Source organism: Raphanus sativus, chromosome 8 (genome assembly GCF_000801105.2).
Source record: "Raphanus sativus cultivar WK10039 chromosome 8, ASM80110v3, whole genome shotgun sequence".
In the NCBI taxonomy this organism is placed as follows: domain Eukaryota; kingdom Viridiplantae; phylum Streptophyta; class Magnoliopsida; order Brassicales; family Brassicaceae; genus Raphanus; species Raphanus sativus.
Genome location: NC_079518.1, coordinates 614,423 through 638,582, shown reverse-complemented (window position 1 = coordinate 638,582; position 24,160 = coordinate 614,423). Strand labels below are relative to the sequence as shown.

The 24,160-nt window shown below is 37.4% G+C and overlaps 7 protein-coding genes and 1 long non-coding RNA gene across 14 annotated transcripts; 2 read left to right on the top strand and 6 right to left on the bottom strand.

The window, feature by feature from the left end:
* Positions 1–365: 365 nt before the first annotated feature.
* Positions 366–2,056, bottom strand: LOC108822011 (pentatricopeptide repeat-containing protein At1g05750, chloroplastic). Its single transcript, XM_018595022.2, has one exon. It carries the CDS (start codon positions 2,024–2,026, stop codon positions 521–523), a length of 1,506 nt encoding a protein of 501 aa, XP_018450524.1. The 5' UTR covers positions 2,027–2,056; the 3' UTR covers positions 366–520.
* Positions 2,057–2,211: 155 nt separating this feature from the next.
* Positions 2,212–3,666, top strand: LOC108822868 (uncharacterized). Its single transcript, XM_018596057.2, has 4 exons — positions 2,212–2,454; positions 2,736–2,794; positions 2,911–3,092; positions 3,352–3,666. The coding sequence occupies exons 1-4, from the start codon at positions 2,268–2,270 to the stop codon at positions 3,422–3,424; spliced, it is 501 nt and encodes a 166-aa protein (XP_018451559.1). The 5' UTR covers positions 2,212–2,267; the 3' UTR covers positions 3,425–3,666.
* Positions 3,667–3,723: 57 nt separating this feature from the next.
* Positions 3,724–5,981, bottom strand: LOC108822878 (transcription factor bHLH153). Of its 3 annotated transcripts, none has more exons than XM_018596070.2 (6): positions 5,429–5,981; positions 4,683–4,795; positions 4,510–4,575; positions 4,367–4,432; positions 4,228–4,272; positions 3,724–4,128 (listed from the first exon to the last, which is right to left on the bottom strand). In XM_018596070.2, the coding sequence occupies exons 2-6, from the start codon at positions 4,791–4,793 to the stop codon at positions 3,967–3,969; spliced, it is 450 nt and encodes a 149-aa protein (XP_018451572.1). In that variant the 5' UTR covers positions 4,794–4,795; positions 5,429–5,981; the 3' UTR covers positions 3,724–3,966. The 3 variants fall into 3 exon arrangements, with proteins under 3 accessions (XP_018451572.1, XP_018451573.1, XP_056848727.1); XM_018596071.2 differs by having other exon boundaries at positions 4,510–4,572; positions 5,429–5,957; XM_056992747.1 differs by lacking the exon at positions 5,429–5,981 and adding an exon at positions 4,912–5,372 and having other exon boundaries at positions 4,510–4,572.
* A 609-nt stretch (positions 5,982–6,590) lies between these two features.
* LOC108818822 (probable LRR receptor-like serine/threonine-protein kinase At1g05700) lies at positions 6,591–9,667 on the bottom strand. 2 transcript variants are annotated; one of them, XM_056992365.1, is made up of 10 exons: positions 9,367–9,667; positions 9,159–9,297; positions 8,996–9,067; positions 8,846–8,917; positions 8,541–8,779; positions 8,219–8,451; positions 7,951–8,140; positions 7,687–7,876; positions 7,239–7,595; positions 6,591–7,087 (listed from the first exon to the last, which is right to left on the bottom strand). In XM_056992365.1, exons 1-9 carry the CDS (start codon positions 9,626–9,628, stop codon positions 7,253–7,255), a joined length of 1,740 nt encoding a protein of 579 aa, XP_056848345.1. In that variant the 5' UTR covers positions 9,629–9,667; the 3' UTR covers positions 6,591–7,087; positions 7,239–7,252. The 2 variants fall into 2 exon arrangements, with proteins under 2 accessions (XP_056848345.1, XP_056848344.1); XM_056992364.1 differs by having other exon boundaries at positions 7,045–7,595.
* A 2,139-nt stretch (positions 9,668–11,806) lies between these two features.
* On the bottom strand, positions 11,807–13,695 carry LOC108818810 (probable LRR receptor-like serine/threonine-protein kinase At1g05700). Its single transcript, XM_056992366.1, has 2 exons — positions 12,919–13,695; positions 11,807–12,799 (listed from the first exon to the last, which is right to left on the bottom strand). Exons 1-2 carry the CDS (start codon positions 13,473–13,475, stop codon positions 12,535–12,537), a joined length of 822 nt encoding a protein of 273 aa, XP_056848346.1. The 5' UTR covers positions 13,476–13,695; the 3' UTR covers positions 11,807–12,534.
* A 395-nt stretch (positions 13,696–14,090) lies between these two features.
* LOC108818824 (BTB/POZ and TAZ domain-containing protein 3) lies at positions 14,091–16,358 on the bottom strand. Of its 4 annotated transcripts, none has more exons than XM_056992159.1 (5): positions 16,055–16,358; positions 15,347–15,736; positions 15,143–15,273; positions 14,452–15,066; positions 14,091–14,375 (listed from the first exon to the last, which is right to left on the bottom strand). In XM_056992159.1, the coding sequence occupies exons 2-5, from the start codon at positions 15,710–15,712 to the stop codon at positions 14,246–14,248; spliced, it is 1,242 nt and encodes a 413-aa protein (XP_056848139.1). In that variant the 5' UTR covers positions 15,713–15,736; positions 16,055–16,358; the 3' UTR covers positions 14,091–14,245. The 4 variants fall into 4 exon arrangements, with proteins under 4 accessions (XP_056848139.1, XP_056848140.1, XP_018447262.2 ...); XM_056992160.1 differs by having other exon boundaries at positions 15,347–15,733; positions 16,055–16,357; XM_018591760.2 differs by having other exon boundaries at positions 15,347–15,740; positions 16,055–16,356.
* Positions 16,359–18,744: 2,386 nt separating this feature from the next.
* LOC108818826 (uncharacterized) lies at positions 18,745–20,278 on the bottom strand. The gene is made up of 2 exons (XR_001944175.2): positions 20,120–20,278; positions 18,745–18,893 (listed from the first exon to the last, which is right to left on the bottom strand). It is a non-coding gene; the product is annotated as an uncharacterized LOC108818826 (long non-coding RNA).
* Positions 20,268–22,319, top strand: LOC108818823 (UDP-glycosyltransferase 74E2). The gene is made up of 2 exons (XM_056991576.1): positions 20,268–20,958; positions 21,407–22,319. Exons 1-2 carry the CDS (start codon positions 20,314–20,316, stop codon positions 22,121–22,123), a joined length of 1,362 nt encoding a protein of 453 aa, XP_056847556.1. The 5' UTR covers positions 20,268–20,313; the 3' UTR covers positions 22,124–22,319.
* Positions 22,320–24,160: the final 1,841 nt, after the last annotated feature.

The window sequence follows — 24,160 nt, the reverse complement described above, 5'->3', positions numbered from 1 at the left end:
TATGTATACTTCTTCTCCTTTTAGTAATTATCTTCATTCCTAGTCATTTATTGCTTGTATTTTTTCCAATCATTTCTTGTTTTCCAATAAGAACAAATATAAAAAAAAATCCTAACACTAACAAACTTGAAATCTATTGGTTGATTCTGATACTCTTTTAGAATCTCCTAAGTGGATACAAAAAGAATTGGTGTAATCTGAAATCAAAGGTTTTCTCAATTACCTATTGAATGGGAGAAGAATGTTTTTGAATCATTGTTTTATTAATATAGTAGATCCATTTATTAGGTTTAAGCAATATAGAAAACAGTTTTGGATTTAGTTTGTTTTATTTATTATTTATTAGTTTGGTTTTCAAAGACAATGTTAAAAAAAAAATTCTTATTAAGAGCATTACTTATAATTTTAGTGGGGTTTAGGCGCCACAAGTATATTAGGACCGGCACTGGCTAGTTAGTGGCTTTGACAACAAGGTTACTGCATATAGCTGGGGTTGGCGAAAGTCCCTGGATTTAGTCACCTATGTGATCCCAGCAAGGGTTGAAAGTTCAACTACACTGCCTTGTAATCGCGAATCAGAAGAAATAAGCTCTACAACCTCTCGGATATAAGCGGTCTCGACATGGGCACTGTCACCAGCCATGAACACATGCGTTCGATCATCAATCTCTATCGAACTAAACCCAGGCTGCTTCTTTAGACCAAGACCTTTCATCTTTCTTCTCATCTTACTTGCTCCTTCCCATTTTCCATCAGCGGCATACATGTTCGAAAGAATCACGTAGTTCGAATGGCTTTTCACTTTAAGCTCGCTAAGATGCTTCATCATCCTCTCCGCTAGCTCCGTATCGTTCCCATGAGTCCTGCAGGCTGCAAGCAACGAGCCAATCACAACTTCATTAGGCTTCATCGGCATGCTCTCTACCACCTTCAGAGCGTCTTCGAATCTCCCAGCTCGGCTATACAAATCAACTAAGCATCCATAGTGTTCAATCCGAGGTGAGATTCTGTAATCCCTTTTCATAGCTTCAAAATACCGAACACCTTCTTCGACTAAACCTACATGGCTACAAGCGGTTAGCGCTCCGGTGAAAGTGACCGCATCAGGCTTAAACCTCTCTTCTTGCATTTTTCTGAAGTACACCAAAGACTCATGCGCATGCCCGTTAGCAGCAAAACCAACAATAACCGAGTTCCACGAAACCACGGTTCGTTTCTCCATCTTATCAAAAACTTGTCGAGCAAACTCCACACACCCGCACCGACAATACAAATCAATCAGCGAGTTACTAACCCTAACATTGTTCTTAAAATCCTGACTCACGACATAACGATGCACCCATAACCCAAAAGACAAAGCACCAAGATTTGTGCAAGCGGCGAGAGCAGCGATGATAGCAACGTAATCCGGCTCCACTCCAGAAACTTGCATCTCACGGAACCACGCCAGAGCTTCCTCGTTTAAACCTTTCTTAACAAACCCGTTTATCATAGCCGTCCAAGAAATCAAATCTCTTTCAGGCATTTCGTCGAACAGCTTCGCGGCGTCGTCGACTCGACCGCTCCTCATGTACCCGTCGATCATTGTGTTCCAAGTAACCGAATTTCTGTCTCCCATGTGATCGAAAACAAGCCTAGCCTTCCTGAAACGACGGCGTTTGGAGTACATGCCGAGAATCGCCGTGCCGACCATGACGTGGTTTCTATCGAGGCCGAGTTTACAAGCGTACCCGTGAAGCGAATCGCCCAAGGGTTCACAATCAGAACATCCAGAGAGTAGAGCGATGAGAGTGATGTGGTTAGGCTCGACGCCGGCGAGTCTCATGGCGGAGAACTCCTTCGCTGCGTCGGCTAGTCGACCGTTGCGCGAGAGGAGAGTGATGCGAGAAGTCCATGAGACGGTGGTTTCGGGGGTGGATTGATTAAGGTGATGAGTCTTGGGATTGGCGTGGTTATTGCGAGAGATGAAAGGTGTCTGTTGCGGTGGCGCCGGCGAAGGGATTCCGATGGCGGGAAGGAGAGCCATTTGATATATGATGATAGTGTGATGTGTTAAAAATATTTTTAAATTTGTTTTTGTTTTATCTCTAACTAAAACCGGATTTGGACCAAGAAGACCGAAACATTAACCGGAAAAAATCGGGGGTTTTTTAAACACTTCTCTCAAGACTGCTATACCAAGTATCAATTGCGTTTTTAGATATTTAAAACCGGATATAACCGAATTGGATTACTAGCATCTCTCTGCGAAGGCTTTGGATCTGTTGATGAGAAAAAGAGAGATGGAGATGGATCGAGCTTGGTCGAAGATGATGATGTTGATGATCATGATGCTCACATCGACGATCTCAGCGAAAGAGCAGCTGAGCACTAAAGAGTGCGAGGATCTAGGATTCACCGGTCTTGCTCTCTGCTCTGATTGCCACTCACTCTCTGAATACGTCAAGGACCAAGGTTCGTTCCCTTCTTCAATCTGGATTCTGGATGTGCGATGATGATCTGCAAATGTAGAACTGTGGATTAGGATTTGATTAAAGACAGTTTAAGGGAATCTTATAGTATATGTCAACTGTGAATTTATGAGCTTGAGATCATTCTGAAGAGATGTTTAGTTCATGGACAACGTTGGTGTCTATCATATTGTATATACACCAATTTGGCTGTATCATATTTTGTATAAACCAATAGGTTTGCAAATTGGGCTTTATCTTTATATTAGTATTGTATTTTTGCAGAGTTGGTATCTGACTGCATGAAATGTTGCGCTGATGATTCTGAGGATTCCATGAGTAAGGTATGCTTTTTGAAACTGGGAATTCTACTGGGAATAGCTTAAGATATGGAGACAGGGAACATACATGAAGAGATGGAGACTTATGAATTTTGTGTACATTTTCTATGCGACCGCAGATTACTTATTCAGGCGCTATATTGGAAGTGTGCATGAGAAAGCTGGTTTTCTATCCCGAGATTGTTGGTTTTATTGAAGAAGAGAAACAAAACTTCCCTACCCTTAAAGTTGAGTACATTTTCAACTCACCACCCAAGTTGATCATGCTCGATGGAGATGATGAACGTAAGGAAACAATCAGGTAAAATTGCTTTCCCCCTCTTTCTTCAACCCTTTTTTTTTGCTCTGGAATCATCTGAAGTTGTGGCCTCTTTATTTAACAAAGAGTTTTGGTACGAACTGGAGTTTAAAAGATAATTTAATAGGCTAATATCTTCTTGGTAGCAAGGTAGATAGATACATGTGTAAATGCAACTATCAATCTATCCGCAGCAATTTTGGATATTACTCACTGGATTTTATAACTCGCCTAATTGTTTCTTGATTTGCTTGCTTTGCAGAATCGACAACTGGAAACGCGAGCATCTACTCCAGTATATGCGGGAGAAGGTCAAGCCTACTTCATCAAGTTAGTCTAATCACTATGTACGACTGAATTACCTATTCCAAAGCAGCAGGCAGCATTGTGATCTAATGGTTAAATAACACATTGTGATCGACTTGTCTTTAAGCTTTGGTCCCTCGGCATCAGTAGTCTGTATGTTCTGAAACTTTGCAATCTCGGTGTTAATGTCTTCTATTCTATCCAATGTTCTTATAAAATGGCAACTTTTGTACTTGGCCTTTTGGCATAATAACAAGCAAAATTCATCACATTTCTTGTGTTATGCATGAGATAGCTTTGATAAGATCAAAAAATTTCTGAGGCAAGCTTTGGCATAAAGATTACTTAGCATTAGAATCGTTTGGTTTAAGCTTAGGCAAATTACATATTTAAGGCGGTCAAATAAGCAGTCAAATAGAAACAGCCATCATCAACTCTGAGCTGTTCCAAACCAACTTCATGTTCCTCTGGTCTAAGTATGATACAGAGGCAGGATTTGAACAATAACAATTGACCATCTTCTTAAGGCTTAAGACAAAGATCTTAGTAGGTTGGGAAGAGTCTGAATCAGTCATCTAAAGGGTGATTGAGACTTGACGCCGAAAGCTGGAGATGGAGGAGTCTTCACGGGCGCCCAGATATCAGCCCCGTTGCTTTGAGCAACTCCGGTTGTATACTCCATTGGAACAAGACATAATCCTCTGTTTCTCAGACTGTACTGCTCCAGCTCCTCCTGTAAGATATCCAAAGTTAAAGTTCAGATCCGAGTGTGGATTACTGCAATTGCAGTATGATCAGATTGTGATAGTGAACCGGGAAGTAACGTGTTTACCTGCGTAGCAGCGGTCATTGTTTGCAGATACGGAGCGCTTAGCACCTGCACAAGAAGAACATGATGTTTTATTCGGCAAAAGGTAAAAGAATCATGGTTGGTAATGGTATTAAACTGATATGAAGAGAAATGTGCAGACCTTCACTTGTTCATGTAGAAACTCTATGTAATGAAACGCGTCTTGAAGAACTGATGCAGTGTCGGTCTGTGCATGGAGGAGTCAAAAGAAGATTAGATGAAGAAAAAAAGCATGTGTTGGGAGATGAATTTCTCTTGATGTACCTTTCCGTAAGGGGAAACTATCTGTTGAAGAGCTGAGATACGTTCTCCAGCTTTGTCCTTTCTCTGCTTTTTAAAACATTTAAGAGAACAAAGATGGAAGAATCATTAGCATTCTGGTTCGCTAACACTACCACACTCTTTGGCCGTCCATGGAGACTAGGTTAAAGCAATACCTTGGAACTGAAAGAGAGATCAGACTTGTGACGCTTGATGCTACTTTCTTCGAGAGAGCATACACTCCGCTTATTTTCCATCATCATTCCAGCTTCTCTAGAGAACTCCATCCCTTTTTTCAATGAGAAAAACAGAGGAAAAAACATCAAGAACCAACATGATTAAAGATTGTATTACTCTACAAGAGAAAGACATTTCACAAGAGGTTCAACAGACTAAGAAGATTACAAAATCTATATGAATGAGGTTCTTGTATTGGACCAATCAATGCATTTGGGAGACAGGATATGGATTTGAGAAAATTTAGCTCAAGACAAAGGTTTGGTCAACGAAGTAGGCAAGGACCTTGTGGTCAGAGGCTAAGGCATTGAGAGTTAAAGCATTATTTAAAGGATTTGTAAACACAATTGTAAGCTCAAATCGAATATTTTATCATAACTTGCTTAAACTATGTCCTTGATACTCATAAACTGACAATAACATCTTATCTGCATGAATCACTTGCGTCCCTTAAAAACAGGAGAAAACCCAAAACAATTCAAAAGCTAGAATCCTCCACGGAACAGAGGATAGCAAATACACCTGCTTAACTTCTACTATAAACAAACATATTCCATTACAATAAAAAAAAACTAGTAGAAACGGTTAACCACTATCAAAGATGGTAACTTTAAGAACACACCACTCACAACTTCTCAGAGCAAAATAAGAAAGAAACAGAGCAGAGCATAGATAGAAAGCTTACGGGGAGAGGTGAGAGTCACGAATTGGCAGAGGAATGTAATAAAAAGCTTTGTTCTTCAAGAACACACCACTCACAACTTCTCAAAGCTCAAACTTTTCTTCCTCAAAACCCTAAAAACAATTGTATTATTTTTTTTGTCCTTGAGCTTCTTGACAACACAAAAACCGAGAAGACAAAGATGTTTCTCTCTCACACACTCTATGTTTTGAGTTTTCTCAGTCCAAAAGGAAAAATCCCAAACCGTATTACATGTCCTTTTGGAAGATCGTGCTGTGCTGTGTAACGCAATATCAGGTCACGAAGAAGAAAGAAGAGCTCAGGCTAAGTGAATATGGCGAAGTGTTTCTTTTAAAAAGGACTAGAGCATTCGCACAAATCTCGGCTTTAGAATAGGGGAGAGAAAGAGAGAGAGAGACAGAAGAAACTGTGTGTGTGTGTGTGCTAAAGAAACACTACTACCATTTAACCTTTTTTGCAAACTTTAACTTTATGAAACAGAAATGACCAAAGATTTTTATTTTTAGCAACGCATTTACTAAAGATAAGTCATTCCTAATTAGTCCCAGATTAGATGAATTTAATTCCTAGGTAAACTTTGTAATGATTCGCTGATACTGCTCGTGGAAAAACATCCGATTGATATTTTTAATCATATAATAATTTGACAGCTATTATGCAACCCATAGGGATGGAGAAAGGTCCTAGCTATAAGTTATATCACTCCCCCAGGTAGAATTCGCTTTTATTATTATTTTCAACACTAGTCATCATTATCATCATTATCGATTGTATATAGCCTTTATTTTTCTTTGTTTTGACAGTGACATTTGGAAAGTTGCTTTTTCAATTTGTCAAAACATTTGACCAACTCTCCATCTTTTCCATTCAACTTTTCTTTTTCCTTTCTCTTTCTTTTGAATTTTGCTCTGTTTTCTCTTTGAAAATTAACCTCAAAAGTCATATCAAACAGGAGAGAAGAGGTTAACGCAACAGCCAGTACAATTCTCTGAGTTATTGATATTTCAAGATAAAATTATAAATCAATCAATCAGTTTCACAATGAAAAGAAACCGTGAACAAATGAAAACTAAATAAAGAGAAAGAAAACATCAATTCTTTACAGAATATAGTACAGTGTCACTCACTTTTACATTATTATTTTCATAAAATATGCTACACATAATTAAATTTGTAGTATCAAATAAAAGCAGAGTATCCGTAAACTAATCTTTAGTATTAGCTCACAAAAGAATTAGATGTAGAGTGATGATAATAAATAAGTTAGATTTGATCATTAATAGCTTAAATTATTAAAGTGACTGAGAGACAAGTAAGACAACTATAAGCTTGTCTGACGTCAATGCAAACACGCACAAAGATTCAGAGTTCAGACACGCTCACAAGACGCGCCCGCGCGTGCTGCATAAATACCTCAAACTCGCGCTTTTGAAATCATTCACGATTCAGGGGTTTAAAAAGAATCGCGTTCTAAAACGCAGAGTAGGTTAAATAGAGATTCGTGGGGACAGATGCACAGACCGTGCGTCGCAAAAGTCTAAGGAATCAGCGTTTTCTTCAAAAGTTTAATGGGCCCAACACGTTTTTGGTCGTTGTCTCCATGTCACTATCTTCTTTTGTCCTTACTTTTCGTTCTTGTGGCTGTGGCGACCGGATTAGGTAATGTACTATTAATGGACTAATGTTGGGCTTTAAATTTTATAATATAATGGTTGTTGGGCTCCGTTTTAGGCGTTTACAACAAACACAAACTTTAAGCCTTCAAAAACAGTTTCAAACATCTTTTGATTACCTTGTGTTATTGACTTATTGGTGATTCTTGTTACTCTCTTCTCTTTGAAGACACTCCTTGAGTCCTCTAACAATCTGTTGCATGTTAGGCCTCTCCGCAACGTTCTGAGAGACAGAGGCCAATGCAAGCTCCACAATTTTCCAAACAGAGTTCGCATCAAAATCTCCCCCCATTTTAGAATCTACAACGTTGCTCACATCATTAGTAGACTTCAAGATGGATATCACCCAATCACTCACATGCACACGCTTCGTCTCTGAATCACTGATCACAGCATTGCCAGTAATCATCTCTAATAAAACAACTCCAAAGCTGTAGATGTCACTCTTCTCGTTTAACTCGTTTGTCTTAAAACATCTGCACATTGTTTAAACAAAAAAAAACACAACACAATCAAAAGAACATTCCAAATGAGACAGCTAGAGAGAGAGAGAGTGTGAGAACTAACAGTGGATCGAGATATCCTGGAGTTCCAGCGACTAGAGTGGACACGTGAGAACGACTCTCTGTCTGAAAACTCCTAGATAGTCCAAAATCCGCAAGTTTTGCTCTGTTTTTCTCGTTCAACAATATGTTCGATGTCTTCACATCTCTGTGGACTATCGCAGGTTTGCATCCGGTATGAAGATACTCCAGCCCTTTATTGACAAATCAAAACTTTTGAATTAAATAAATCCAAAAAAGCAACAAAGATATAGAATCTTGTCCATACCTTGTGCTGCATCAAGTGAAATCTGAAGTCTTTGTGTCCAGCTCAACGTATGGTCATACTTCCCTGAGAGATGATCTGCCATGTTTCCATTAGCCATGAACTCATAGACCAGTCCCATTTGATCAGATTCCTGGAAGTAACCAATCAGGGCTGTGAGGTTTACGTGATGAACCCTCACAAGAACTTCAACCTATACAAATTTATTATACAAATATGTTATGAACTTGGAGTTAAGTGTTTGGATATCTTTTTGGAATCAGCATCTGACCTCAGAGCGAAACTCTTTGAATCTTTGAGCTGATGTTGCTGATAAAAGTTTAACTGCGACTTGAAGGTTGTTATAGTAGCCATGGTACACTGTTCCGAACCCTCCTTTGCCAAGGACGCGGCCAAAGTTATTTGTCATCTTTACAATGTCTGAAAAGGTAAAGAGTAATGTGTCTGAATCCGACTTTGGATGGTTTCTTGCTTCGTTTTCTGTATCTTCTTCCACTGCAGAGTCTACTTTGCAAAATTAAAGTCAAACAGTTTGGTAATGTGATAAGTAGTTAAAGACAAGTAGAACGGTAGGTAGGTAAATAGACTGTTACCTGGCTTGTTACTTCGTTTCTTGATCTTCCAAAACACACCAGACAATAAAAGGAGAATGAACAATGCTGCCAGTGATGCGCCGAGCGCAGTTACTAGTGTTTTCTTGTTGCTTTTTCCGCAAGAAACCTCGGTACAGAGTCCTGGATTGTCTCCTACCTTTAGCAAGAGTGATCCGCTGTTTGATCTTTTTAATAAGTCAGATGGAACTGAACCCGTTAGCTTGTTCTTCTCTAGATTTCTGCAGATGTTATAAAGAGTTAGAGCCCATCTTTATAGAATCTAATCTGTTTTGTCTATAACTTACAAAACTCTCAAGAACTTCAGTCCTGACAGTGACTCTGGAATGTCTCCGGTTAATTCATTGTTTGATAAGTCTCTGCAAGTTAAGAAATATAAATAGATTTTAAATAGAAAAAAAAAACTGTTTTAACAATATACAGAAAGATAAACTCACAGCTGTTCAATCATTGTGAGGTTAGAGAAGGAGGGAGATATTTGACCTGTTAACCCACTCGAAGATAAGTTCCTGCATCCATCCAACCAACGAAACTTTTGAAGTCAATATACAGATTCTATATAGATTGAACAAGAACATATGTAGATGAAACTACACTTACAATAATGTGATTCTAGGAGGAGCAAGACTAGCATAACTACAGTTCAGTCCCTCCCAAATGTAGCTATTAGGCAGACAAGGATCTCCCTGCCAGTTTCTCTTCACTTTATAGCTCATCTTTACACTCGTAACGGCATCATCTGTAAAAACCATTGATCAAAATAAGAAAAAAGATTGAATTTGTAGTCATTTTAATAACTAGCACATACCATCCTCTTGGCTAGTGAAAGACTGCGCGTAAGTGTTTCCTACGTAGATCTCTAGAGCGTTAATGAGAGGCGGAAGCGTAGATGTTGGTGTTCTCACGAGCAAAAACTTTATATTAGTTTGGCTCTCAGGCTTCAAGAAGAAGGTATCTGTTTGAAGATATCTAGGACTGAAGTCAGCAATTTTTACTTCGTTGATATAGATTGCAAACTCTCTGGTCTGGTTAGGTGTGAGACTGAGATCCTCGACCTCAGCAAAGTGCATGTAGACTGAAAGTCTGAATATCTCCCTTATCTTATTCAATGAGATTACATGTGTTTATATACATGTTATGGTTACAATCAGCTAATATCTTCCTAGATTACAGGAGAGTATATTTGAGATATAAGAATATCCTTTGGCATATTCTTTCACCCTCCCGCAGTATGAGCATCGGATTGTCGGATGGTTAGACTGGACTTGAAGGAGTTGAACAACGAAGTAGGCAATCCTTTGGTGAAGATATCAGCGTATTGGAAAGCTGAGGGAACATGTAGTACTTTGACTTGTCCTAGCGCCACTTTTTCTCGAACAAAATGGAGGTCCAGCTCAATATGTTTTGTTCGCTGATGTTGTACCGGGTTCGAAGACATGTATACGGAGCTGATGTTGTCACAGAACATAAGTGTGGTTTTACGTAGAGGTAGCTTGAGCTCAAGAAGGAGATTACGTATCCAGCAAGTTTCTGCAACTGTGTTTGCTACTCCGCGATACTCTGCCTCTGCGCTAGACCTTGAGACAATGGGCTGTCGTTTTGAAGACCATGAGACGAGGCTTTCACCAAGGTAGACGCAGTATCCTGAAGTGGAACGTCTTGTGTCTGGACACCCTGCCCAGTCTGCATCTGAGTAGGCTGTAAGAGTGTCTAGTTTGGACCTGAATATTTGTGTGCCTTGCGCTAGTGTGCCCTGAAGATAGCGAAGTATACGCTTCAGAGCTGTGAGGTGATGCTGTCTCGGATCATGCATGAAGAGGCAGATCTGCTGAACCGCATATTGGATGTCTGGTCGCGTGAAGGTAAGATATTGGAGAGCTCCAGCAAGCTTGCGATAGTGTGTAGGATCTTCAAGCATGTCGCTACCTTCAGCTGAAAGTTTTGAGTTGACATCCACTGGAGTTGAAAGAGGTTTGCAGTCTTTCATTCCGGCACGAGCAATGATGTCCTTGGCGTAGTGTTGTTGCGTCAAGAGTATACCTGCAGCATTGTACTCTACCTTGATACCCAAGAAATATGAGAGGCGACCCATAACTGTCATTGGGAATTCTTGTTTCAGTTTTGCAGTGATGCGATCAAGAAGAGATTTGCTGGAGCCAGTAAGGATAATGTCGTCGACATATAACAGTAGGTAAGCCAAGTCTCGTCCTCTGTGGTAGACAAACAGAGAAGCATCACACTTGCTACTTTTAAACCCAAATTGTTTGATGTAGGTGCTGAATCTCGCGTTCCAAGCCCGTGGTGCCTGTTTCAAACCATAGAGAGATTTGTTGAGTTTACATACGTAATGTGGGTGCTGTTTATCAACAAATCCTGGCGGCTGGTGCATGAAGAGAGTCTCAGAGATGGTGCCATGGAGGAAGGCATTCTTGACATCTAGCTGTTTGAAATCCCAGCCACGATTCAGGCCTACATTGAGGACGGCACGTATAGTCGCAGGCTTTACCACTGGACTGAATGTCTCATCATAGTCTATGCCTGGTTCTTGTGTCTTCCCATTTGCCACCAAGCGCGCCTTGTGTCTTCTAGGTATTCCATCTGCATCAAATTTATGCTTGTACAACCACATAGAATTGATTATGTTAGCTCCATAAGGTCTAGGTACTAAACTCCAAGTTCTATTTTTAATTTGTGCATCATACTCTTCTGTCATTGCAGGATTCCAGTTTGGATCAGACAAAGCTTTTTGATGTGTGGTGGGAATCCTTGAAACCGATGAGGTGAGAAGAGTAAATATTTTCTTTGGTTTGTGTATACCCAACTGACCTCGAGTTGTCATTCTCGTTTGTGGTGGAACGACTTGCGGTTCAGGAGCAGAAGGAGTGGCTGTTTGAGCTACCGGAGGAGCAGGAAGCACCGGTGCTGGAACGTTTGTGTGAGTAGGCATAGGTGCCTGCAAGATTTGCTGAAACACAGGGGAAGTAACATCGGAGTGATCAAGAAATGAGTAAGAACCTGTGTTTTTGGGAACTTTGTGAGCAGCTGGAAAGATTGACTCATCGAAGGTAACATGACGAGAGATAATGATTCGATTTGTTTTCAAGTCAAGACATCGGTATCCTTTTTGGAACAGGGGATAACCGAGGAAGAGACAGGGTGTGGAACGAGGTGAAAGCTTATGAAGGTTGGCATTGTTGATGTTGGGAAAACAAAGCGAGCCAAAGACTCTGAGATGATCATAGGTAGGCTCACGACCGAAGAGGACAGAGTGTGGTGTTTTGTTACCTAAGGAAGAGGAAGGTAAAATGTTGATGATATGAGCGGCCACATTGAGAGCCTCTGTCCAATACGAAGGAGAGAGATGAGACTGAAACAAAAGAGCACGAATAGCATTGTTAATAGTTCTTATCATTCTTTCTGATTTTCCGTTTTGTTGAGAAGTGTAAGGACAAGAAAAACGGAAAACAATGCCAGTGGAAGCAAAGTGATCATGAAATCTTTTGTTATTGTATTCCCCCCCATTGTCACACTGAAAAGCTTTGATGTTTCCCTGAAATTGTTTCTTGACGTAAGAGGAGAAGTGTAAAAACTTTGCAAAGACATCACTTTTATGTCGAATCGGATAAACCCATAAATAGTGTGTGTAATCGTCAAGAAACAGAACATAGTAGCGTTCTCTCCACGCATCGTAATTGAAAACATCTTGATCGAGTACGAGCGGAATGTGATGTTTGATGTTTGTGACACCGAAGGCTCTCTCAACTGGCGCAGCAGCAGCAGCCATGGCAACAGGTTGTAGAAGAGCAGACGTGAGCACAAACGTATGAAAAAGAAAGAAAAGAAACGAAGAAGAGAAGTATCAGATTGAGACTTGCTCTGATACCATGAAAGTCTGAATATCTCCCTTATCTTATTCAATGAGATTACATGTGTTTATATACATGTTATGGTTACAATCAGCTAATATCTTCCTAGATTACAGGAGAGTATATTTGAGATATAAGAATATCCTTTGGCATATTCTTTCATAGACAAAGTATCTGACAGTTGGATCAGGGTCTACCAACGTCATGGAGATTGTTGTGTTTGTGTTTACGGGAGTCAGTGCTGTGGTCATCAGCAAACTTGGAAGGTTGTAACTGTTGTTGCTCGAGGTAACTGGAAGTGATGTGTTTATCTCTTTATATTGGGCACCAAGTGTGCGACGAAGCCAGATTCGGTCATATACATCTTCGCTATATCTGATTTAGAAGATAAAAGACAAAAGCTACAGAAACAGAGAAAAGAAACAGAGCAAGAAACAGAGAAAGAAACAGAGGAGGAAACAGAGCATGAAACAGAGCAAGAAACAGAGGTTTACCTGATAGGTGAATCCGTTAGGGAACCAAAGTTCCAGCGTCTGGAGAAGAACAGAGCACCGTTTGGAGAGTCGTATGTCGTGTTGTCGTTCCCGAGAAACCGAAGCTCTAACGTTGAAATAAACGGAGTTCCTTTGCCTTTGTTCCCCAAACAGACAAAGATTTTCTCAGACTGGCTCAAGTAAACAACCTCTTTGGTCACAGCGACGGGTGTGCTGTTTAACGACAGAGTTGTCCAGAGATTGCCTCCAAGAAACAGATCAAACTCGGGTGAGCCGTTTTCTCCGTCGTAGTTACCGTACATGAAACTGGCTCTAATCAGGTACTTCTTGCCTTTCCCCTGTTCTGGAATCAGAGTATAACAGTTTCTTGAACCATCAGGAAAGCTCCTCAGGTTCTGAAGCTGTCTTTGAGCTGGGAAGGAGACCGTTTTAGAGACTCCGGTTTCAACAAAGGATGAATCAGAGACGTAGTTTATCCCCGTTGTGTCATCAGTGTAGGATGATCCACTTGGGATTCCACAGTCAATGCTAATGAAACCTGTGAGATTTTTAGACATTTTGATCAAATATAAGGAGCAAAGGGTTAGGCTTTCTTCATTATAACGACTTTTATGAGATACAAAGAATCAGTTAGTAAAAACCTGATTGATCTTGGGATACAACTGAAACGAGGAGATACATTGCAAGATATACCCAATATGGAAAACGAAAGCTTTCCATTTTCGTCTTGCTTTTGAGAAAAGGCAACCAGAAATGGGACTTGAGATCTTTGATGTGATGAAGTTTGAAGTTCTGTATTTAAAGACAAGATAAGGTAGTTGTTTTGGAGGTAAACTCTGAAGACCAAACATAAACAAATTGGTAAGTGATATATATTAGCTACTTGCTCTCTGTGACTTAGCCAAAGTCAATGACACAGCTCAGCTTATATTTTCAGTATATAAAACTAATTATTTTTTTCAGTATAAACTAGCAAATAGAAATTTTCAGTAAATAACTCAACTTAAAATATGTCTTATACATGACTAGCATGATCTTTATTATCTTCTGTCTGCCTTTAAAGTCGTCTGAGACTTATTTATATATACTACTTTGATATGAACAACACATTGTATACCAAAAAAAAAAAAAGTTGTATGATGATGAGAAAACTTCTTTACAACACTGTTAAGGATCATGACTAAACATGTATATAGAAAAGTAACCACCAACATGGTAAAGACTGTTTAGTCCAAAACGACTTGTTCTTGCGCAATATGCGCACATAGAAGTATTATGGCGCTCTCCCTCGTATATATTTACACTTCAATGACTCTAAAAACCTATCTTATATCAAAGCAGAACGGCTTGAAGAGAATGGGCCAAGACTCTTCTTAGCTGTGATAACGTTTTCCGCAAGCAATCTCCATTTAGATTCTTCTCTTTTACCGATCTTCTTCATTTTCTCCTTGAAGCTCCTGCAAGTTATAAAATAAATGGTCACGGTCTGTTTCTACAAGACTGTGTTGTTCGTAGGCTGTAGTTAAAACTTACCGGCAGAGAGGGACCTCGCAAGAATCAGAACTATCGCAGAGACAAGAGTGAAGCTGAATAAGCTGCCACATCCGTTTGCAATGAGCACACGAAGCCCTAGACTTGCATCCCAAGAAATTTCTGAGCGCACCTTCAACTCCTTTACAAGCAGAGAACTCACACACGCTTTGCCTTCCTTTAAGAGCTTTGTCTCGAGGCCCTATCGTCCCACAACCTTCTCTGAATATGTGCACAAGAGCTTCCATAGCTTCGTAAAGATCCAAATACATTCTCCTCTCCTCTAGTTTCTTCCTTCTCTCTTGTTTCCTAGCATCTGCTTCCACCACTGCTTCGATAAGCTCTTGTTCTAGCAAAGGATCACCTCGCGTCATCACTTTCCACCCCTCCGTTGAAGATATAGACTTGAAGTCTTTGACGACCATTGAGACGCATACAAAGCTGATCCTCGTGGCGTCGCAGCTACGTGCTAGTTGGAGCACGTCGATCACATTCTCCTTGTTGATCCATCCTTGATAGAGAACCTCTACACAAACTCTTTTGAGAGATGGGACCGAGTAGCAGTGTGAGAGAACCAGCAGAGGGAGAACATGCTTCTTCATCTCTTCCTCCTCGTAGCTGCAGTTTTGTTTTTTTTTGTATCAAACATGCTTTCAAAAAAAGAACATGTAGCTAACGAAGAGGACAGTCATACCATGAAGAGTAGAGAAACCGAATGAACATGTAGACAGCTTCGGGAGGCACTCCAAAGAATTTGAGGTGTGCGTTTCCTTTTTTATCCCTTGATCCATATAGAAGCTGTGGCATGACAGGTGACGCTGCAGCCTGCAGAGAAGATACAACCTTCTAGCTTATTACTTCTCTTACACGAGTTGAAATGTATGAACAAGAAACTCACGAGGATGCATGAATGGGCTAGAAAATGAGACGTGTTATCGACTTCAACGTATGTATCTGCTCCGGTTCCTTGTTTGAAAAGCTTATCCCAAGTTTCGACCGTTTCTTTGGGCACAAGGCGTGATGATGATGATGAGCACGAAGAAGGTCTGCTTCCGTGAGCTCGAAGACGGTGGTAGGTTACGCAAGGAAGAGGTGGAGGTTGCGGAACGTTCTTGGTACTAGACATTGCTGGTGGTGTAGATTGAAACAGAGCCGAGTTAGCATCATCAGCAGGAGCATGGGAAGAGCCTTCTTTTGAGAATGTATCATCATCATCATCGCCATGAGTAGGTACTGAATAAGTATTGACTTCTGAAGAAGCCATCGAAATCAAACTTTCTTGAATCTGCTGCCTGAGACCAAAAATGCAAGAAGTAACCGATGTCAAGAATCGTACTTGAGCAAACCAAATAGAACAACAAAGTTAGAAACTTTGACATAGAGTAATTCATAAACAGATCAGACAGTGACTCTAGCAGGGATAAGACATCAACGAGAATACAGAGACTAAGAAACGAAAGAACAGAGAAGCAAGAAAGTCCAAATAAAGATAAAAGTAATAAAAAAAACCCAGAAATTGTAACGACGAAGACAAGAGAAGAGAGATCGAAATTAGAAAGCACTGGAAACGAAAGGGAGAGGCCTTTGATCATCATTCTTATCTTACCCCAGAAAGTGAGAATCAGGACGATATCTTCGACGATGCTGCAGTATCTAAGTGAAGTTACACGACCGATTAGTCCTCTCCTCTTCAACGCCAACAAGTTTTATAATAAATCAGTAAGGAGAGGAAACAATGGCAAAAAAAAAAAAAAGCGAAGAAAGTTTTGGTGCCAAGTGGTTTGTTTCGTCCTCTTTTAAATCTAATGGACACGGGAAGTAGCAAATTTGCATACAAAACGTCTGCTAAACGCAGTCGTTTCGGGTAGGAGGAAAGATTATTTACGGATGGCATTTTCCTATTTAAAGAAGGATCGAAAAATTGAAGGCCACGAATGATTTATTTTTTTTTATAAAAGAATAGGTCCAGTTAGAATATGATTTGAGGGAAGATATAAGATGGAAAGACGTATATGGCTGATCTTGAATTGCACTAAAGACTAAAACTAAAGTTAGTGATCCTTGTCACCCTCATTTTTGTATTATATGTCTCTTGCCCGGTAAAACAAATTATATGCATACATTATTGGCACCTTATCTTACCGACCAGCCGGTGGAAAAATAGTACCGACCAACTAATAATGTGATCGAAGTGAGGATGTTTTTTGGTTGCATAGATATACGGATGGATCATGGAGTGTAAACGTTTTCGTACTAATAATATTTGTTAGAGTTTGGAACAGAGAAAACAAATAAAAAGGTTAAGAAAATAAAGATTATCAGTGATTGAGTGGTATAATAAGGTAGTGATATTGATAACCAATTTTGTCACGGGTTTTCTGTGGACGAACGACGGGAAACTTAATTAATCGGAGTGACTGAACAATAAAGTGTTTCAAGAAAAGAACAATAAACACAACTATTATTTTTAGTTTTTTTTTTTAAATTGTTATTTCATTTTGCAGAGTTCTCGGCCGTGACGGATACATGTGAGTAGCCAATCAATGAGTACCAGATGGATGGATGGGCTTTCAGCTTCCATGTAGGAGACGGCGTTGAACGACGTATCTATTTCACTATTTGCATTCAAATTAGTCAAACTACATTTTAGCCTTCCATCTTTGGGCCCAATAAATAGAACTCTAAGCCCGCCCAATTACTGGATATAAATAGTTCATCAATGCTTATCTTTCATTTTTCATTTACCATAAGATTTTTTCGAGCATGAATTCTATTTTCTAGGCTCATTTAGTAAATAAAACTAGTAATCAAGCTTAATTTAGATCACGAATTATATAAATAATTTTTAATAAATATGAGGTAACTCATGAACTTGGTCGTTTTATACTTAATATATATATATATATGAATTTTATTTTCCTATATAATAAAAGATAATTTCTATATTAATCATATTTATCTTCTAAAATTAAAATGTAAAACTAAATTTTTTTAAAAATATATGAAAATGTAAAAGAATTATGATATCAATCCTCATATCATATATCTTTAGAATTAAAATATAAAACATAATATGACTTTCATGCGTAATATACATCTTTGTGATTTGAATAGATTAAAACTTTGAAAATAAATCATCTCAAAGCTCTTATGTGGAATATATTTTTGATCATTAATTTAGCTTTGATTTAATTTATTATTAGGTGTTAGTTTTATTCAAGTATTTAATATTAATATTTAATATTTAAATTATATTATGAATTTTTTATATTATAAAAATTTTATTCGATATTTTATTTTATTTTTATTTTTATATTTTTAATTATTTTTATATTTAATCGGGAGTTAACTCATGATCTAGATGATTTGAATTCAAGTTTACATATTGAAGCTCATATAATAAATGAGATGGGCTGAGCTATCTCATGAAAGATTCGAGTTCACTACGAATTGAGATAAGTTGAGCGAGTCACGATACATCACCCATTTCGATGGTGTGAAAGACTTCATGCAACGGCACATGATGGTCCCCGAGGACCAGTGCCCATGGACAAGAAAGGTGGATAAAGAGCTGGGATGCACTCATGAACACACGTAGAGGAATAATGTGTCTATAGGGTTAATGACCTAGTCTACCTCTACAAAATTGTTGAAAAGGATCTAATACTGATTCTTCAGAAGCAGTCTATTCTTGCGGTAATGGAATATTGTGATGAATTGGAAGATCACGGAAGGTAAACTTTTTGTCTACTTTTATTTGATATTGTGTTTCATTTTCAAAAACATAATTGGTCATTGCCATTTTTTTACTCTTTTTTACTTCTATTTGACAATAATTTATTATGTGAAATGCAGGGTATATACGATGGACCTGGATCGAGTACATCAGACAAGAAGTCAGCCAAAAAGAGGTGGAGGTCCGGGTTCCATGTTGTGGAAGTATTGAGTTACAATACTGATATCTGCTGGCAAGCATTACTGGCTTGTTCAAATGGCCTTGGGAGCAGAGTGGGTATTAATGAAGTCGGCAAAATGATTAGACAAATCAGCCGAAAGGAAGACGAGTCCCTATTCGTTAGTGCCTTGTACCCGAAGGTTGGTTGGAGAGAGGCTTGACCGGTGAGGAAGGATGGCCGTTTAAAGATCTCAAATGATTTTTCTTCTCTTTTTTTTCTTTTGTAAGTGATAGAAGAGTGTCTAATTCAGAAGTAATCAACAATTAATTCGCTAATTAGCATTTGACAAAGTCAATACTCACAAATGTTTGAGGAGTTTAAGCACACTTAATTGCAAACATTGAGAAAGAAAACCATTAATAGTGATCATTCAAAGTAGAAAAGTTCAACAATAAGTAAAGAAAAATAGTATTCATGGAATTCATAAAACAACGACAGCAGCCACCACTGTAGAGAGAACTTTTGGTTGCATATAAGCACCTACATAGCCTGAAACCAAGGAAAAAGTGAGACCAAAACCAACAATACATGAGCCATGAATAAGACAATAAACTCATGTTTGGAAATAATTAAAAAAGTCTAGACATTGTCTTTACACTAGGAAATGATCAATGAACCTATGTTGCACAGAAACTTTATCGGATGTCTGTTCAAAATCGAAATCTTGTGGAAAATTACAGTATCTCGTTTTAAAACACTTCTAAAATATTTTTTATTATGAACACGTTGGAAGCTTATAATTTCGTTTTAGAATCACGTTTCCATATTTAAAAAAGAAATATCATAAATCAATAAAAAAATATAAAATCATAGTTTCTAAACCACAACATCTAGGGAGAATAACACATGTATAATATTATTTGGAACTCTCTACTCTTTTACATACTGAGAATGTAACGAAGACTAATCATTTATGTGTAACTAAATGTTTTTATTTATATGAATAAATAATGTTCGACCACTCAGAATCCAAAGTTAAAATGACAGCAGAATCTTGAGCATCAAGAAAGAAAAGTCGCCAACGACTCCAGTCTCTTTTGACATCAAAGTTATCGTTTATAAACACCCCTTCTTAGATGTTAAAAAAAAAAAAAAAAAAAACACCCCTTCTTTAAAACAAAATTATTTGTAAATATATGATATGTTACTTTTCAATAGAATCAATTAGCTTGCTGCTGTAAAAACAAATATTTATTTTTCTTATCAAACAAACTTAAAAAAAAAACAAATATTTCTTATATACAATATTTTGAGGTTAATGAGTCTTGAAAAATTGTAGATCTTCTCAGCACACAACAGCAAAAACCTACGAGAAGCTATCAATTAAGTCTTATACTATTTAATTAATTTGTTTTAATATTACCAATTAGCTTTAGATAAGGTTAACCCAAAAAAATAGCTTTAGATTCGATAGCATGAGATTGGTATCTGTCAATGATTTATACTTTGGATCCGGGTTGCATCAGCAATGACATCAACAGTAGTAATACACAGCTGAGGTGCAGTGAATGTGTCTCCCCATGGTGAAGAAGACAGAAATAACCTAATAAAGTATATGTTTTTTTGTTGGTGTTAAAAGTATACATACGTATACATGTTGCGAATTATATATGTCATGTCGTACACTGGGTACTTATGAGTTATGTCACATGCAAATTACAATAAATAATAAATAATTATGTCAATATAGATTGGTGGGTTGCATTATCACTGACCTCGGCTTCTGTTCCACACATCTTGGTCGCCACGGAACCTTTACCTTTTTTGTATTCTAGTCCAAGAAATCGCCCCACCAAAGACGTAGTCATATCAAAGTCTTCTTAATCCAATCTTATGCCTATATAAACATACCCACATGTTAAACTGAGTAAGCAAGAACATAATACAAAAAATATAAAAGAAAAGAAAAATGAGAGAAGGATCTCATGTTATCGTCTTGCCTTTTCCGGGACAAGGCCACATAACTCCATTGTCTCAGTTCTGCAAACGCTTAGCCTCCAAAGGTCTTAAGCCCACTCTTATCCTCGTCTCCGACAAACCCTCTCCGCCATACAAAACAGAGAAGGATTCAATCACTGTCTTCCCCATCTCCAACGGCTTCCAAGAAGGCGAGGACCCATTACAAGACCTAGATGATTACATGGACAGAGTAGAAACAAGCATCAAGAAACGCTTACCGGAGTTGATACAAGACATGAAGCTGTCAGGAAACCCTCCTAAGGCTCTCGTGTACGACTCCACCATGCCGTGGCTTCTTGATGTAGCTCACGCTCATGGTTTGAGCGGTGCCGCGTTCTTCACGCAACCTTGGCTTGTCTCGGCTATTTACTACCATGTTTTCAAGGGCTCCTTCTTTGTGCCGTCTACAAAGTATGGTCACTCGACGTTAGCATCTTTCCCTTCGTTTCCTATATTGAATGCGAATGACTTGCCGTCTTTCCTCTGCGAGTCTTCCTCTTACCCCAATATACTAAGGATTGTGGTTGATCAGCTCTCAAACATTGATCGTGTGGACATAGTGTTGTGCAACACTTTCGATAAATTGGAAGAAAAGGTAACGAATATTTTATCCACATAGATGTCTACGTTTTTGAGGAAAAATATCCAAATTAAAACATATATTTTCAAAATTATTTTATCAACTATTATCCAAAACTTTTTGATCATTGATTTGAGTTTTCGATAAATTTCTCACTAAAATAAAATATATATAAAAAGGAGAAAAGGATAAGAAATAAGATATAGACTTCCTTTTTGACAAATTCAAACACATGTTTGAATGTTGAAGAAACTCTTATCACACATTTTACTCTTACATTAATTATAATTATAATTTTAAGTATTTTAAGTATTTAAATATTTAAATTTATTGTTAAAAAACTCAAGTTAGTCTCTCAGGTGTTCTTAGATTTGATAAAAAAATTGCTCTAGCCTTTTTTATCTTATTTATTTATGTGATTTTATCATCAATTAATTTATTTTATTGTTGTTGTTTTTTTTAGTTATTGAAATGGGTCAAAAGCATGTGGCCAGTCTTGAACATAGGACCAACGCTTCCATCGATGTACTTAGACAAGCGACTGTCTGAAGACAAGAACTACGGATTCAGCCTTTTCACTGCAAAATCGACTGAATGCATCGAGTGGCTAAACTCAAAGCAGCCTAGTTCAGTTGTTTATGTGTCATTTGGAAGCTTGGTGATTCTAAATGAAGATCAAATGATGGAGCTAGCAACCGGTTTGAAACAGAGCGGATGTTTCTTCTTGTGGGTTGTGAGAGAAACAGAAACAAACAAGATTCCAAAAAACTATGTAGATGAAACCGGTGAGAAGGGACTCATTGTGAGCTGGAGTCCTCAGCTTGAAGTTCTTGCGCATAAATCTGTTGGTTGTTTCTTGACACATTGTGGATGGAACTCGACTTTAGAAGGATTAAGTTTGGGAGTTCCAATGATTGGTATGCCTCATTGGACAGATCAACCTACAAATGCTAAGTTCGTGGAGGATGTGTGGAAGGTTGGGGTTAGGGTTAAAGCAGAAGCTGATGGGTTTGTGAGAAGAGAGGAGATAGTGAGATGTGTGGGAGAAGTTATGGAAGGAGAGAAAGGGAAAGAGATTAGAAAGAATGCTGAGAAGTGGAAAGTGTTGGCTCGAGAAGCTGTTTCTGAAGGAGGTAGCTCTGATAAGAGCATTGATGAGTTTGTTTCTATGGTCTGTTGAATGATTTAAAATTGAGATGTTAGAAAGTAATTGTCTATTGCAAATTCACTGGTTTTTTTGTCAAGTCTTTTTTCTCTATTAGTTGTTGTTTTTGTTTTGTTGTTTTGATAATTTACTTTGTTGTCGTTGTAATAAGGATGGTTTTTCTCAAGTTTCAAGTGAAATATATGCATGGGGAATTACTATTGTTTTGATACTTTTGTGTTTTGTTCGTTTAGACTTACTATTTTCTTTTGTCAAAAAAGACTTACTATTTATAATGAACTGGTTGAAAATTTCTGTGCCATGTTTTTTTTGGGTATAAATATGTGCCATGTTTTGAAAACTCGTTAATATATGTGTTTAGAGGACATTCTGTTGTTTAAAATCAAATACTTCATCCTTATAGTGAACCGTTAAATTTATTTCATATTTAATAGTCAATCAAATCGCCGTAGAAATTAACGAATAAAAATTATTAGATATATTTTTTAAAAGCCAAAAAATCTTTTGGAAGTTGAATTTAGGGGTGAATTCAAGTAATGCTTTAAAAAAAAATCAAAATCATAATTTCATTTCCAAAGATTGACTAAGCTGCCAGGAATGTTTGCATAAATTAACCTAAATTTTCATAAAGATGACTATAAACACCCAATAGTTTCCCATACGCACAACTCATTAGCCAATGCTGACACTAGGAAAATTTTGCATGATAACAAAGTTCACGTGGAACTTCTAAAGGGTCTCTGTCCCAGACTGCTAAGACGTGACGGCCTTATCCAGTTAAAGCCACATGGGGGTTAGCCGTTTACGAATTGGTTTTCACTTGGTAGTCTATGTTACGTCGTTTTCACCGTCACTTTCAATCGTCAGTTTGTACAGAGTACGTAGTATATGATTCCAAAGTCCAATGCAAAGTGAAGATTCTGCTAGACCTTTCTTCTGGTGTGTGATACGAGACTTGTTGATCGGCCTGCTCTTATTAATGGGCCTCAAACGGTTTGAACGACAATGTTATATCCGTTATATATATTTCTTCTTGTTGTTACTTATTAAAAGTGCGTATTTTATATCGAACTACATAAAAATTCATAAATATTACATGAACTTTAAACGTTGTACTAGATTTTGATCCGTGCTTTGGAAGCGCGGAATATTTTACGATGAAAAATTTCACTAATAATTTAACAAATATCTTGGTAATTTTTAAAGAGTGTGTATTTAAAATATTTTTGCATTTAAATCAGTGTTTTTAAATTCAACCCGATTGTGATTATACCGGTTAATCCGGAGATCTGACAATTCAATTTAGGTTTTTAAAATATACATATTAAAAAATCACTAAAACCCGAGACTAACCGATTGAACTGATGGATGACCGATATGTAATCTAATTGGATTTAAATTGTAATAGTTTCATAATTTGTAATCTTATAATCCAAAATTTAAAGTTTATTATTTTGCAATTTATGAAATTATAACGTTTCTACAAAATTTTAAAGAGAAAATGATATATATATAAAATAACTAAGATTAATTATTGTATTGTTTGGAAACATTGATAGTAGTATAAAAATATATTGTTTGGAAACATTGATAGTAGTATAAAGAAATAAGTATATTATTTGGAAACATGGATAGTAGTATAAAGAAAGGAACATTAGTGATTTAATATAGGTTTAACTATAAAGTATAAATGTGTATTTAATTTAAAAACTTACAAAATAAATGTTAGGTCCAACAAAATGTTTCTGTTTTAATAAGATAGATATTTTTCTTTTTGAACTTTGTAATAGTGCATATTTCATAGTAAATCAAACAAAAATTTAAAAAATTTACATAAATTCTCAAAATTGTACTTATATATTGACCACTAAATATGTTATTCAACTATTGATTTATCATACAACTTTATTTTTCATAATTTTTTTAAAAATTGAAATTTTAAAATAAACTACATAAATCCTCAAAATCGAGTTTATATGTTAATTTAAGATTTTATAAAATTTATCCAAAATGATTTCATTTTGATAAATTAACAGATGACTAATATCTTTG

Bases quoted from the DNA above. Each gene is read 5' to 3' on its own strand.
- LOC108818824 (XM_056992159.1), bottom strand. From the start codon at position 15,712: ATGGCTTCTTCAGAAGTCAATACTTATTCAGTACCTACTCATGGCGAT. The intron at 15,274-15,346 runs GTGAGTTTCTTG...TCTTCTCTGCAG, and splicing joins TAGCCCATTCATGCATCCTC to GCTGCAGCGTCACCTGTCAT. The intron at 15,067-15,142 runs GTATGACTGTCC...ACAAAACTGCAG, and splicing joins CGGTTTCTCTACTCTTCATG to CTACGAGGAGGAAGAGATGA.
- LOC108818823 (XM_056991576.1), top strand. From the start codon at position 20,314: ATGAGAGAAGGATCTCATGTTATCGTCTTGCCTTTTCCGGGACAAGGC. The intron at 20,959-21,406 runs GTAACGAATATT...TGTTTTTTTTAG, and splicing joins TCGATAAATTGGAAGAAAAG to TTATTGAAATGGGTCAAAAG.
- LOC108818810 (XM_056992366.1), bottom strand. From the start codon at position 13,475: ATGTCTAAAAATCTCACAGGTTTCATTAGCATTGACTGTGGAATCCCA. The intron at 12,800-12,918 runs GTAAACCTCTGT...CTTCTAAATCAG, and splicing joins CTAACGGATTCACCTATCAG to ATATAGCGAAGATGTATATG.
- LOC108822878 (XM_018596070.2), bottom strand. From the start codon at position 4,793: ATGGAGTTCTCTAGAGAAGCTGGAATGATGATGGAAAATAAGCGGAGT. The intron at 4,576-4,682 runs GTATTGCTTTAA...TGTTTTAAAAAG, and splicing joins ATCTCTCTTTCAGTTCCAAG to CAGAGAAAGGACAAAGCTGG. The intron at 4,273-4,366 runs GTCTGCACATTT...CTTCTTGTGCAG, and splicing joins TTCTACATGAACAAGTGAAG to GTGCTAAGCGCTCCGTATCT.
- LOC108818822 (XM_056992365.1), bottom strand. From the start codon at position 9,628: ATGCACTTTGCTGAGGTCGAGGATCTCAGTCTCACACCTAACCAGACC. The intron at 7,877-7,950 runs GTATGGACAAGA...TTGTCAATAAAG, and splicing joins TTCACTTGATGCAGCACAAG to GGCTGGAGTATCTTCATACC. The intron at 7,596-7,686 runs GTTAGTTCTCAC...AACAATGTGCAG, and splicing joins CCAGGATATCTCGATCCACT to ATGTTTTAAGACAAACGAGT.
- LOC108822011 (XM_018595022.2), bottom strand. From the start codon at position 2,026: ATGGCTCTCCTTCCCGCCATCGGAATCCCTTCGCCGGCGCCACCGCAA.
- LOC108822868 (XM_018596057.2), top strand. From the start codon at position 2,268: ATGAGAAAAAGAGAGATGGAGATGGATCGAGCTTGGTCGAAGATGATG. The intron at 2,455-2,735 runs GTTCGTTCCCTT...GTATTTTTGCAG, and splicing joins TGAATACGTCAAGGACCAAG to AGTTGGTATCTGACTGCATG. The intron at 3,093-3,351 runs GTAAAATTGCTT...CTTGCTTTGCAG, and splicing joins GAACGTAAGGAAACAATCAG to AATCGACAACTGGAAACGCG.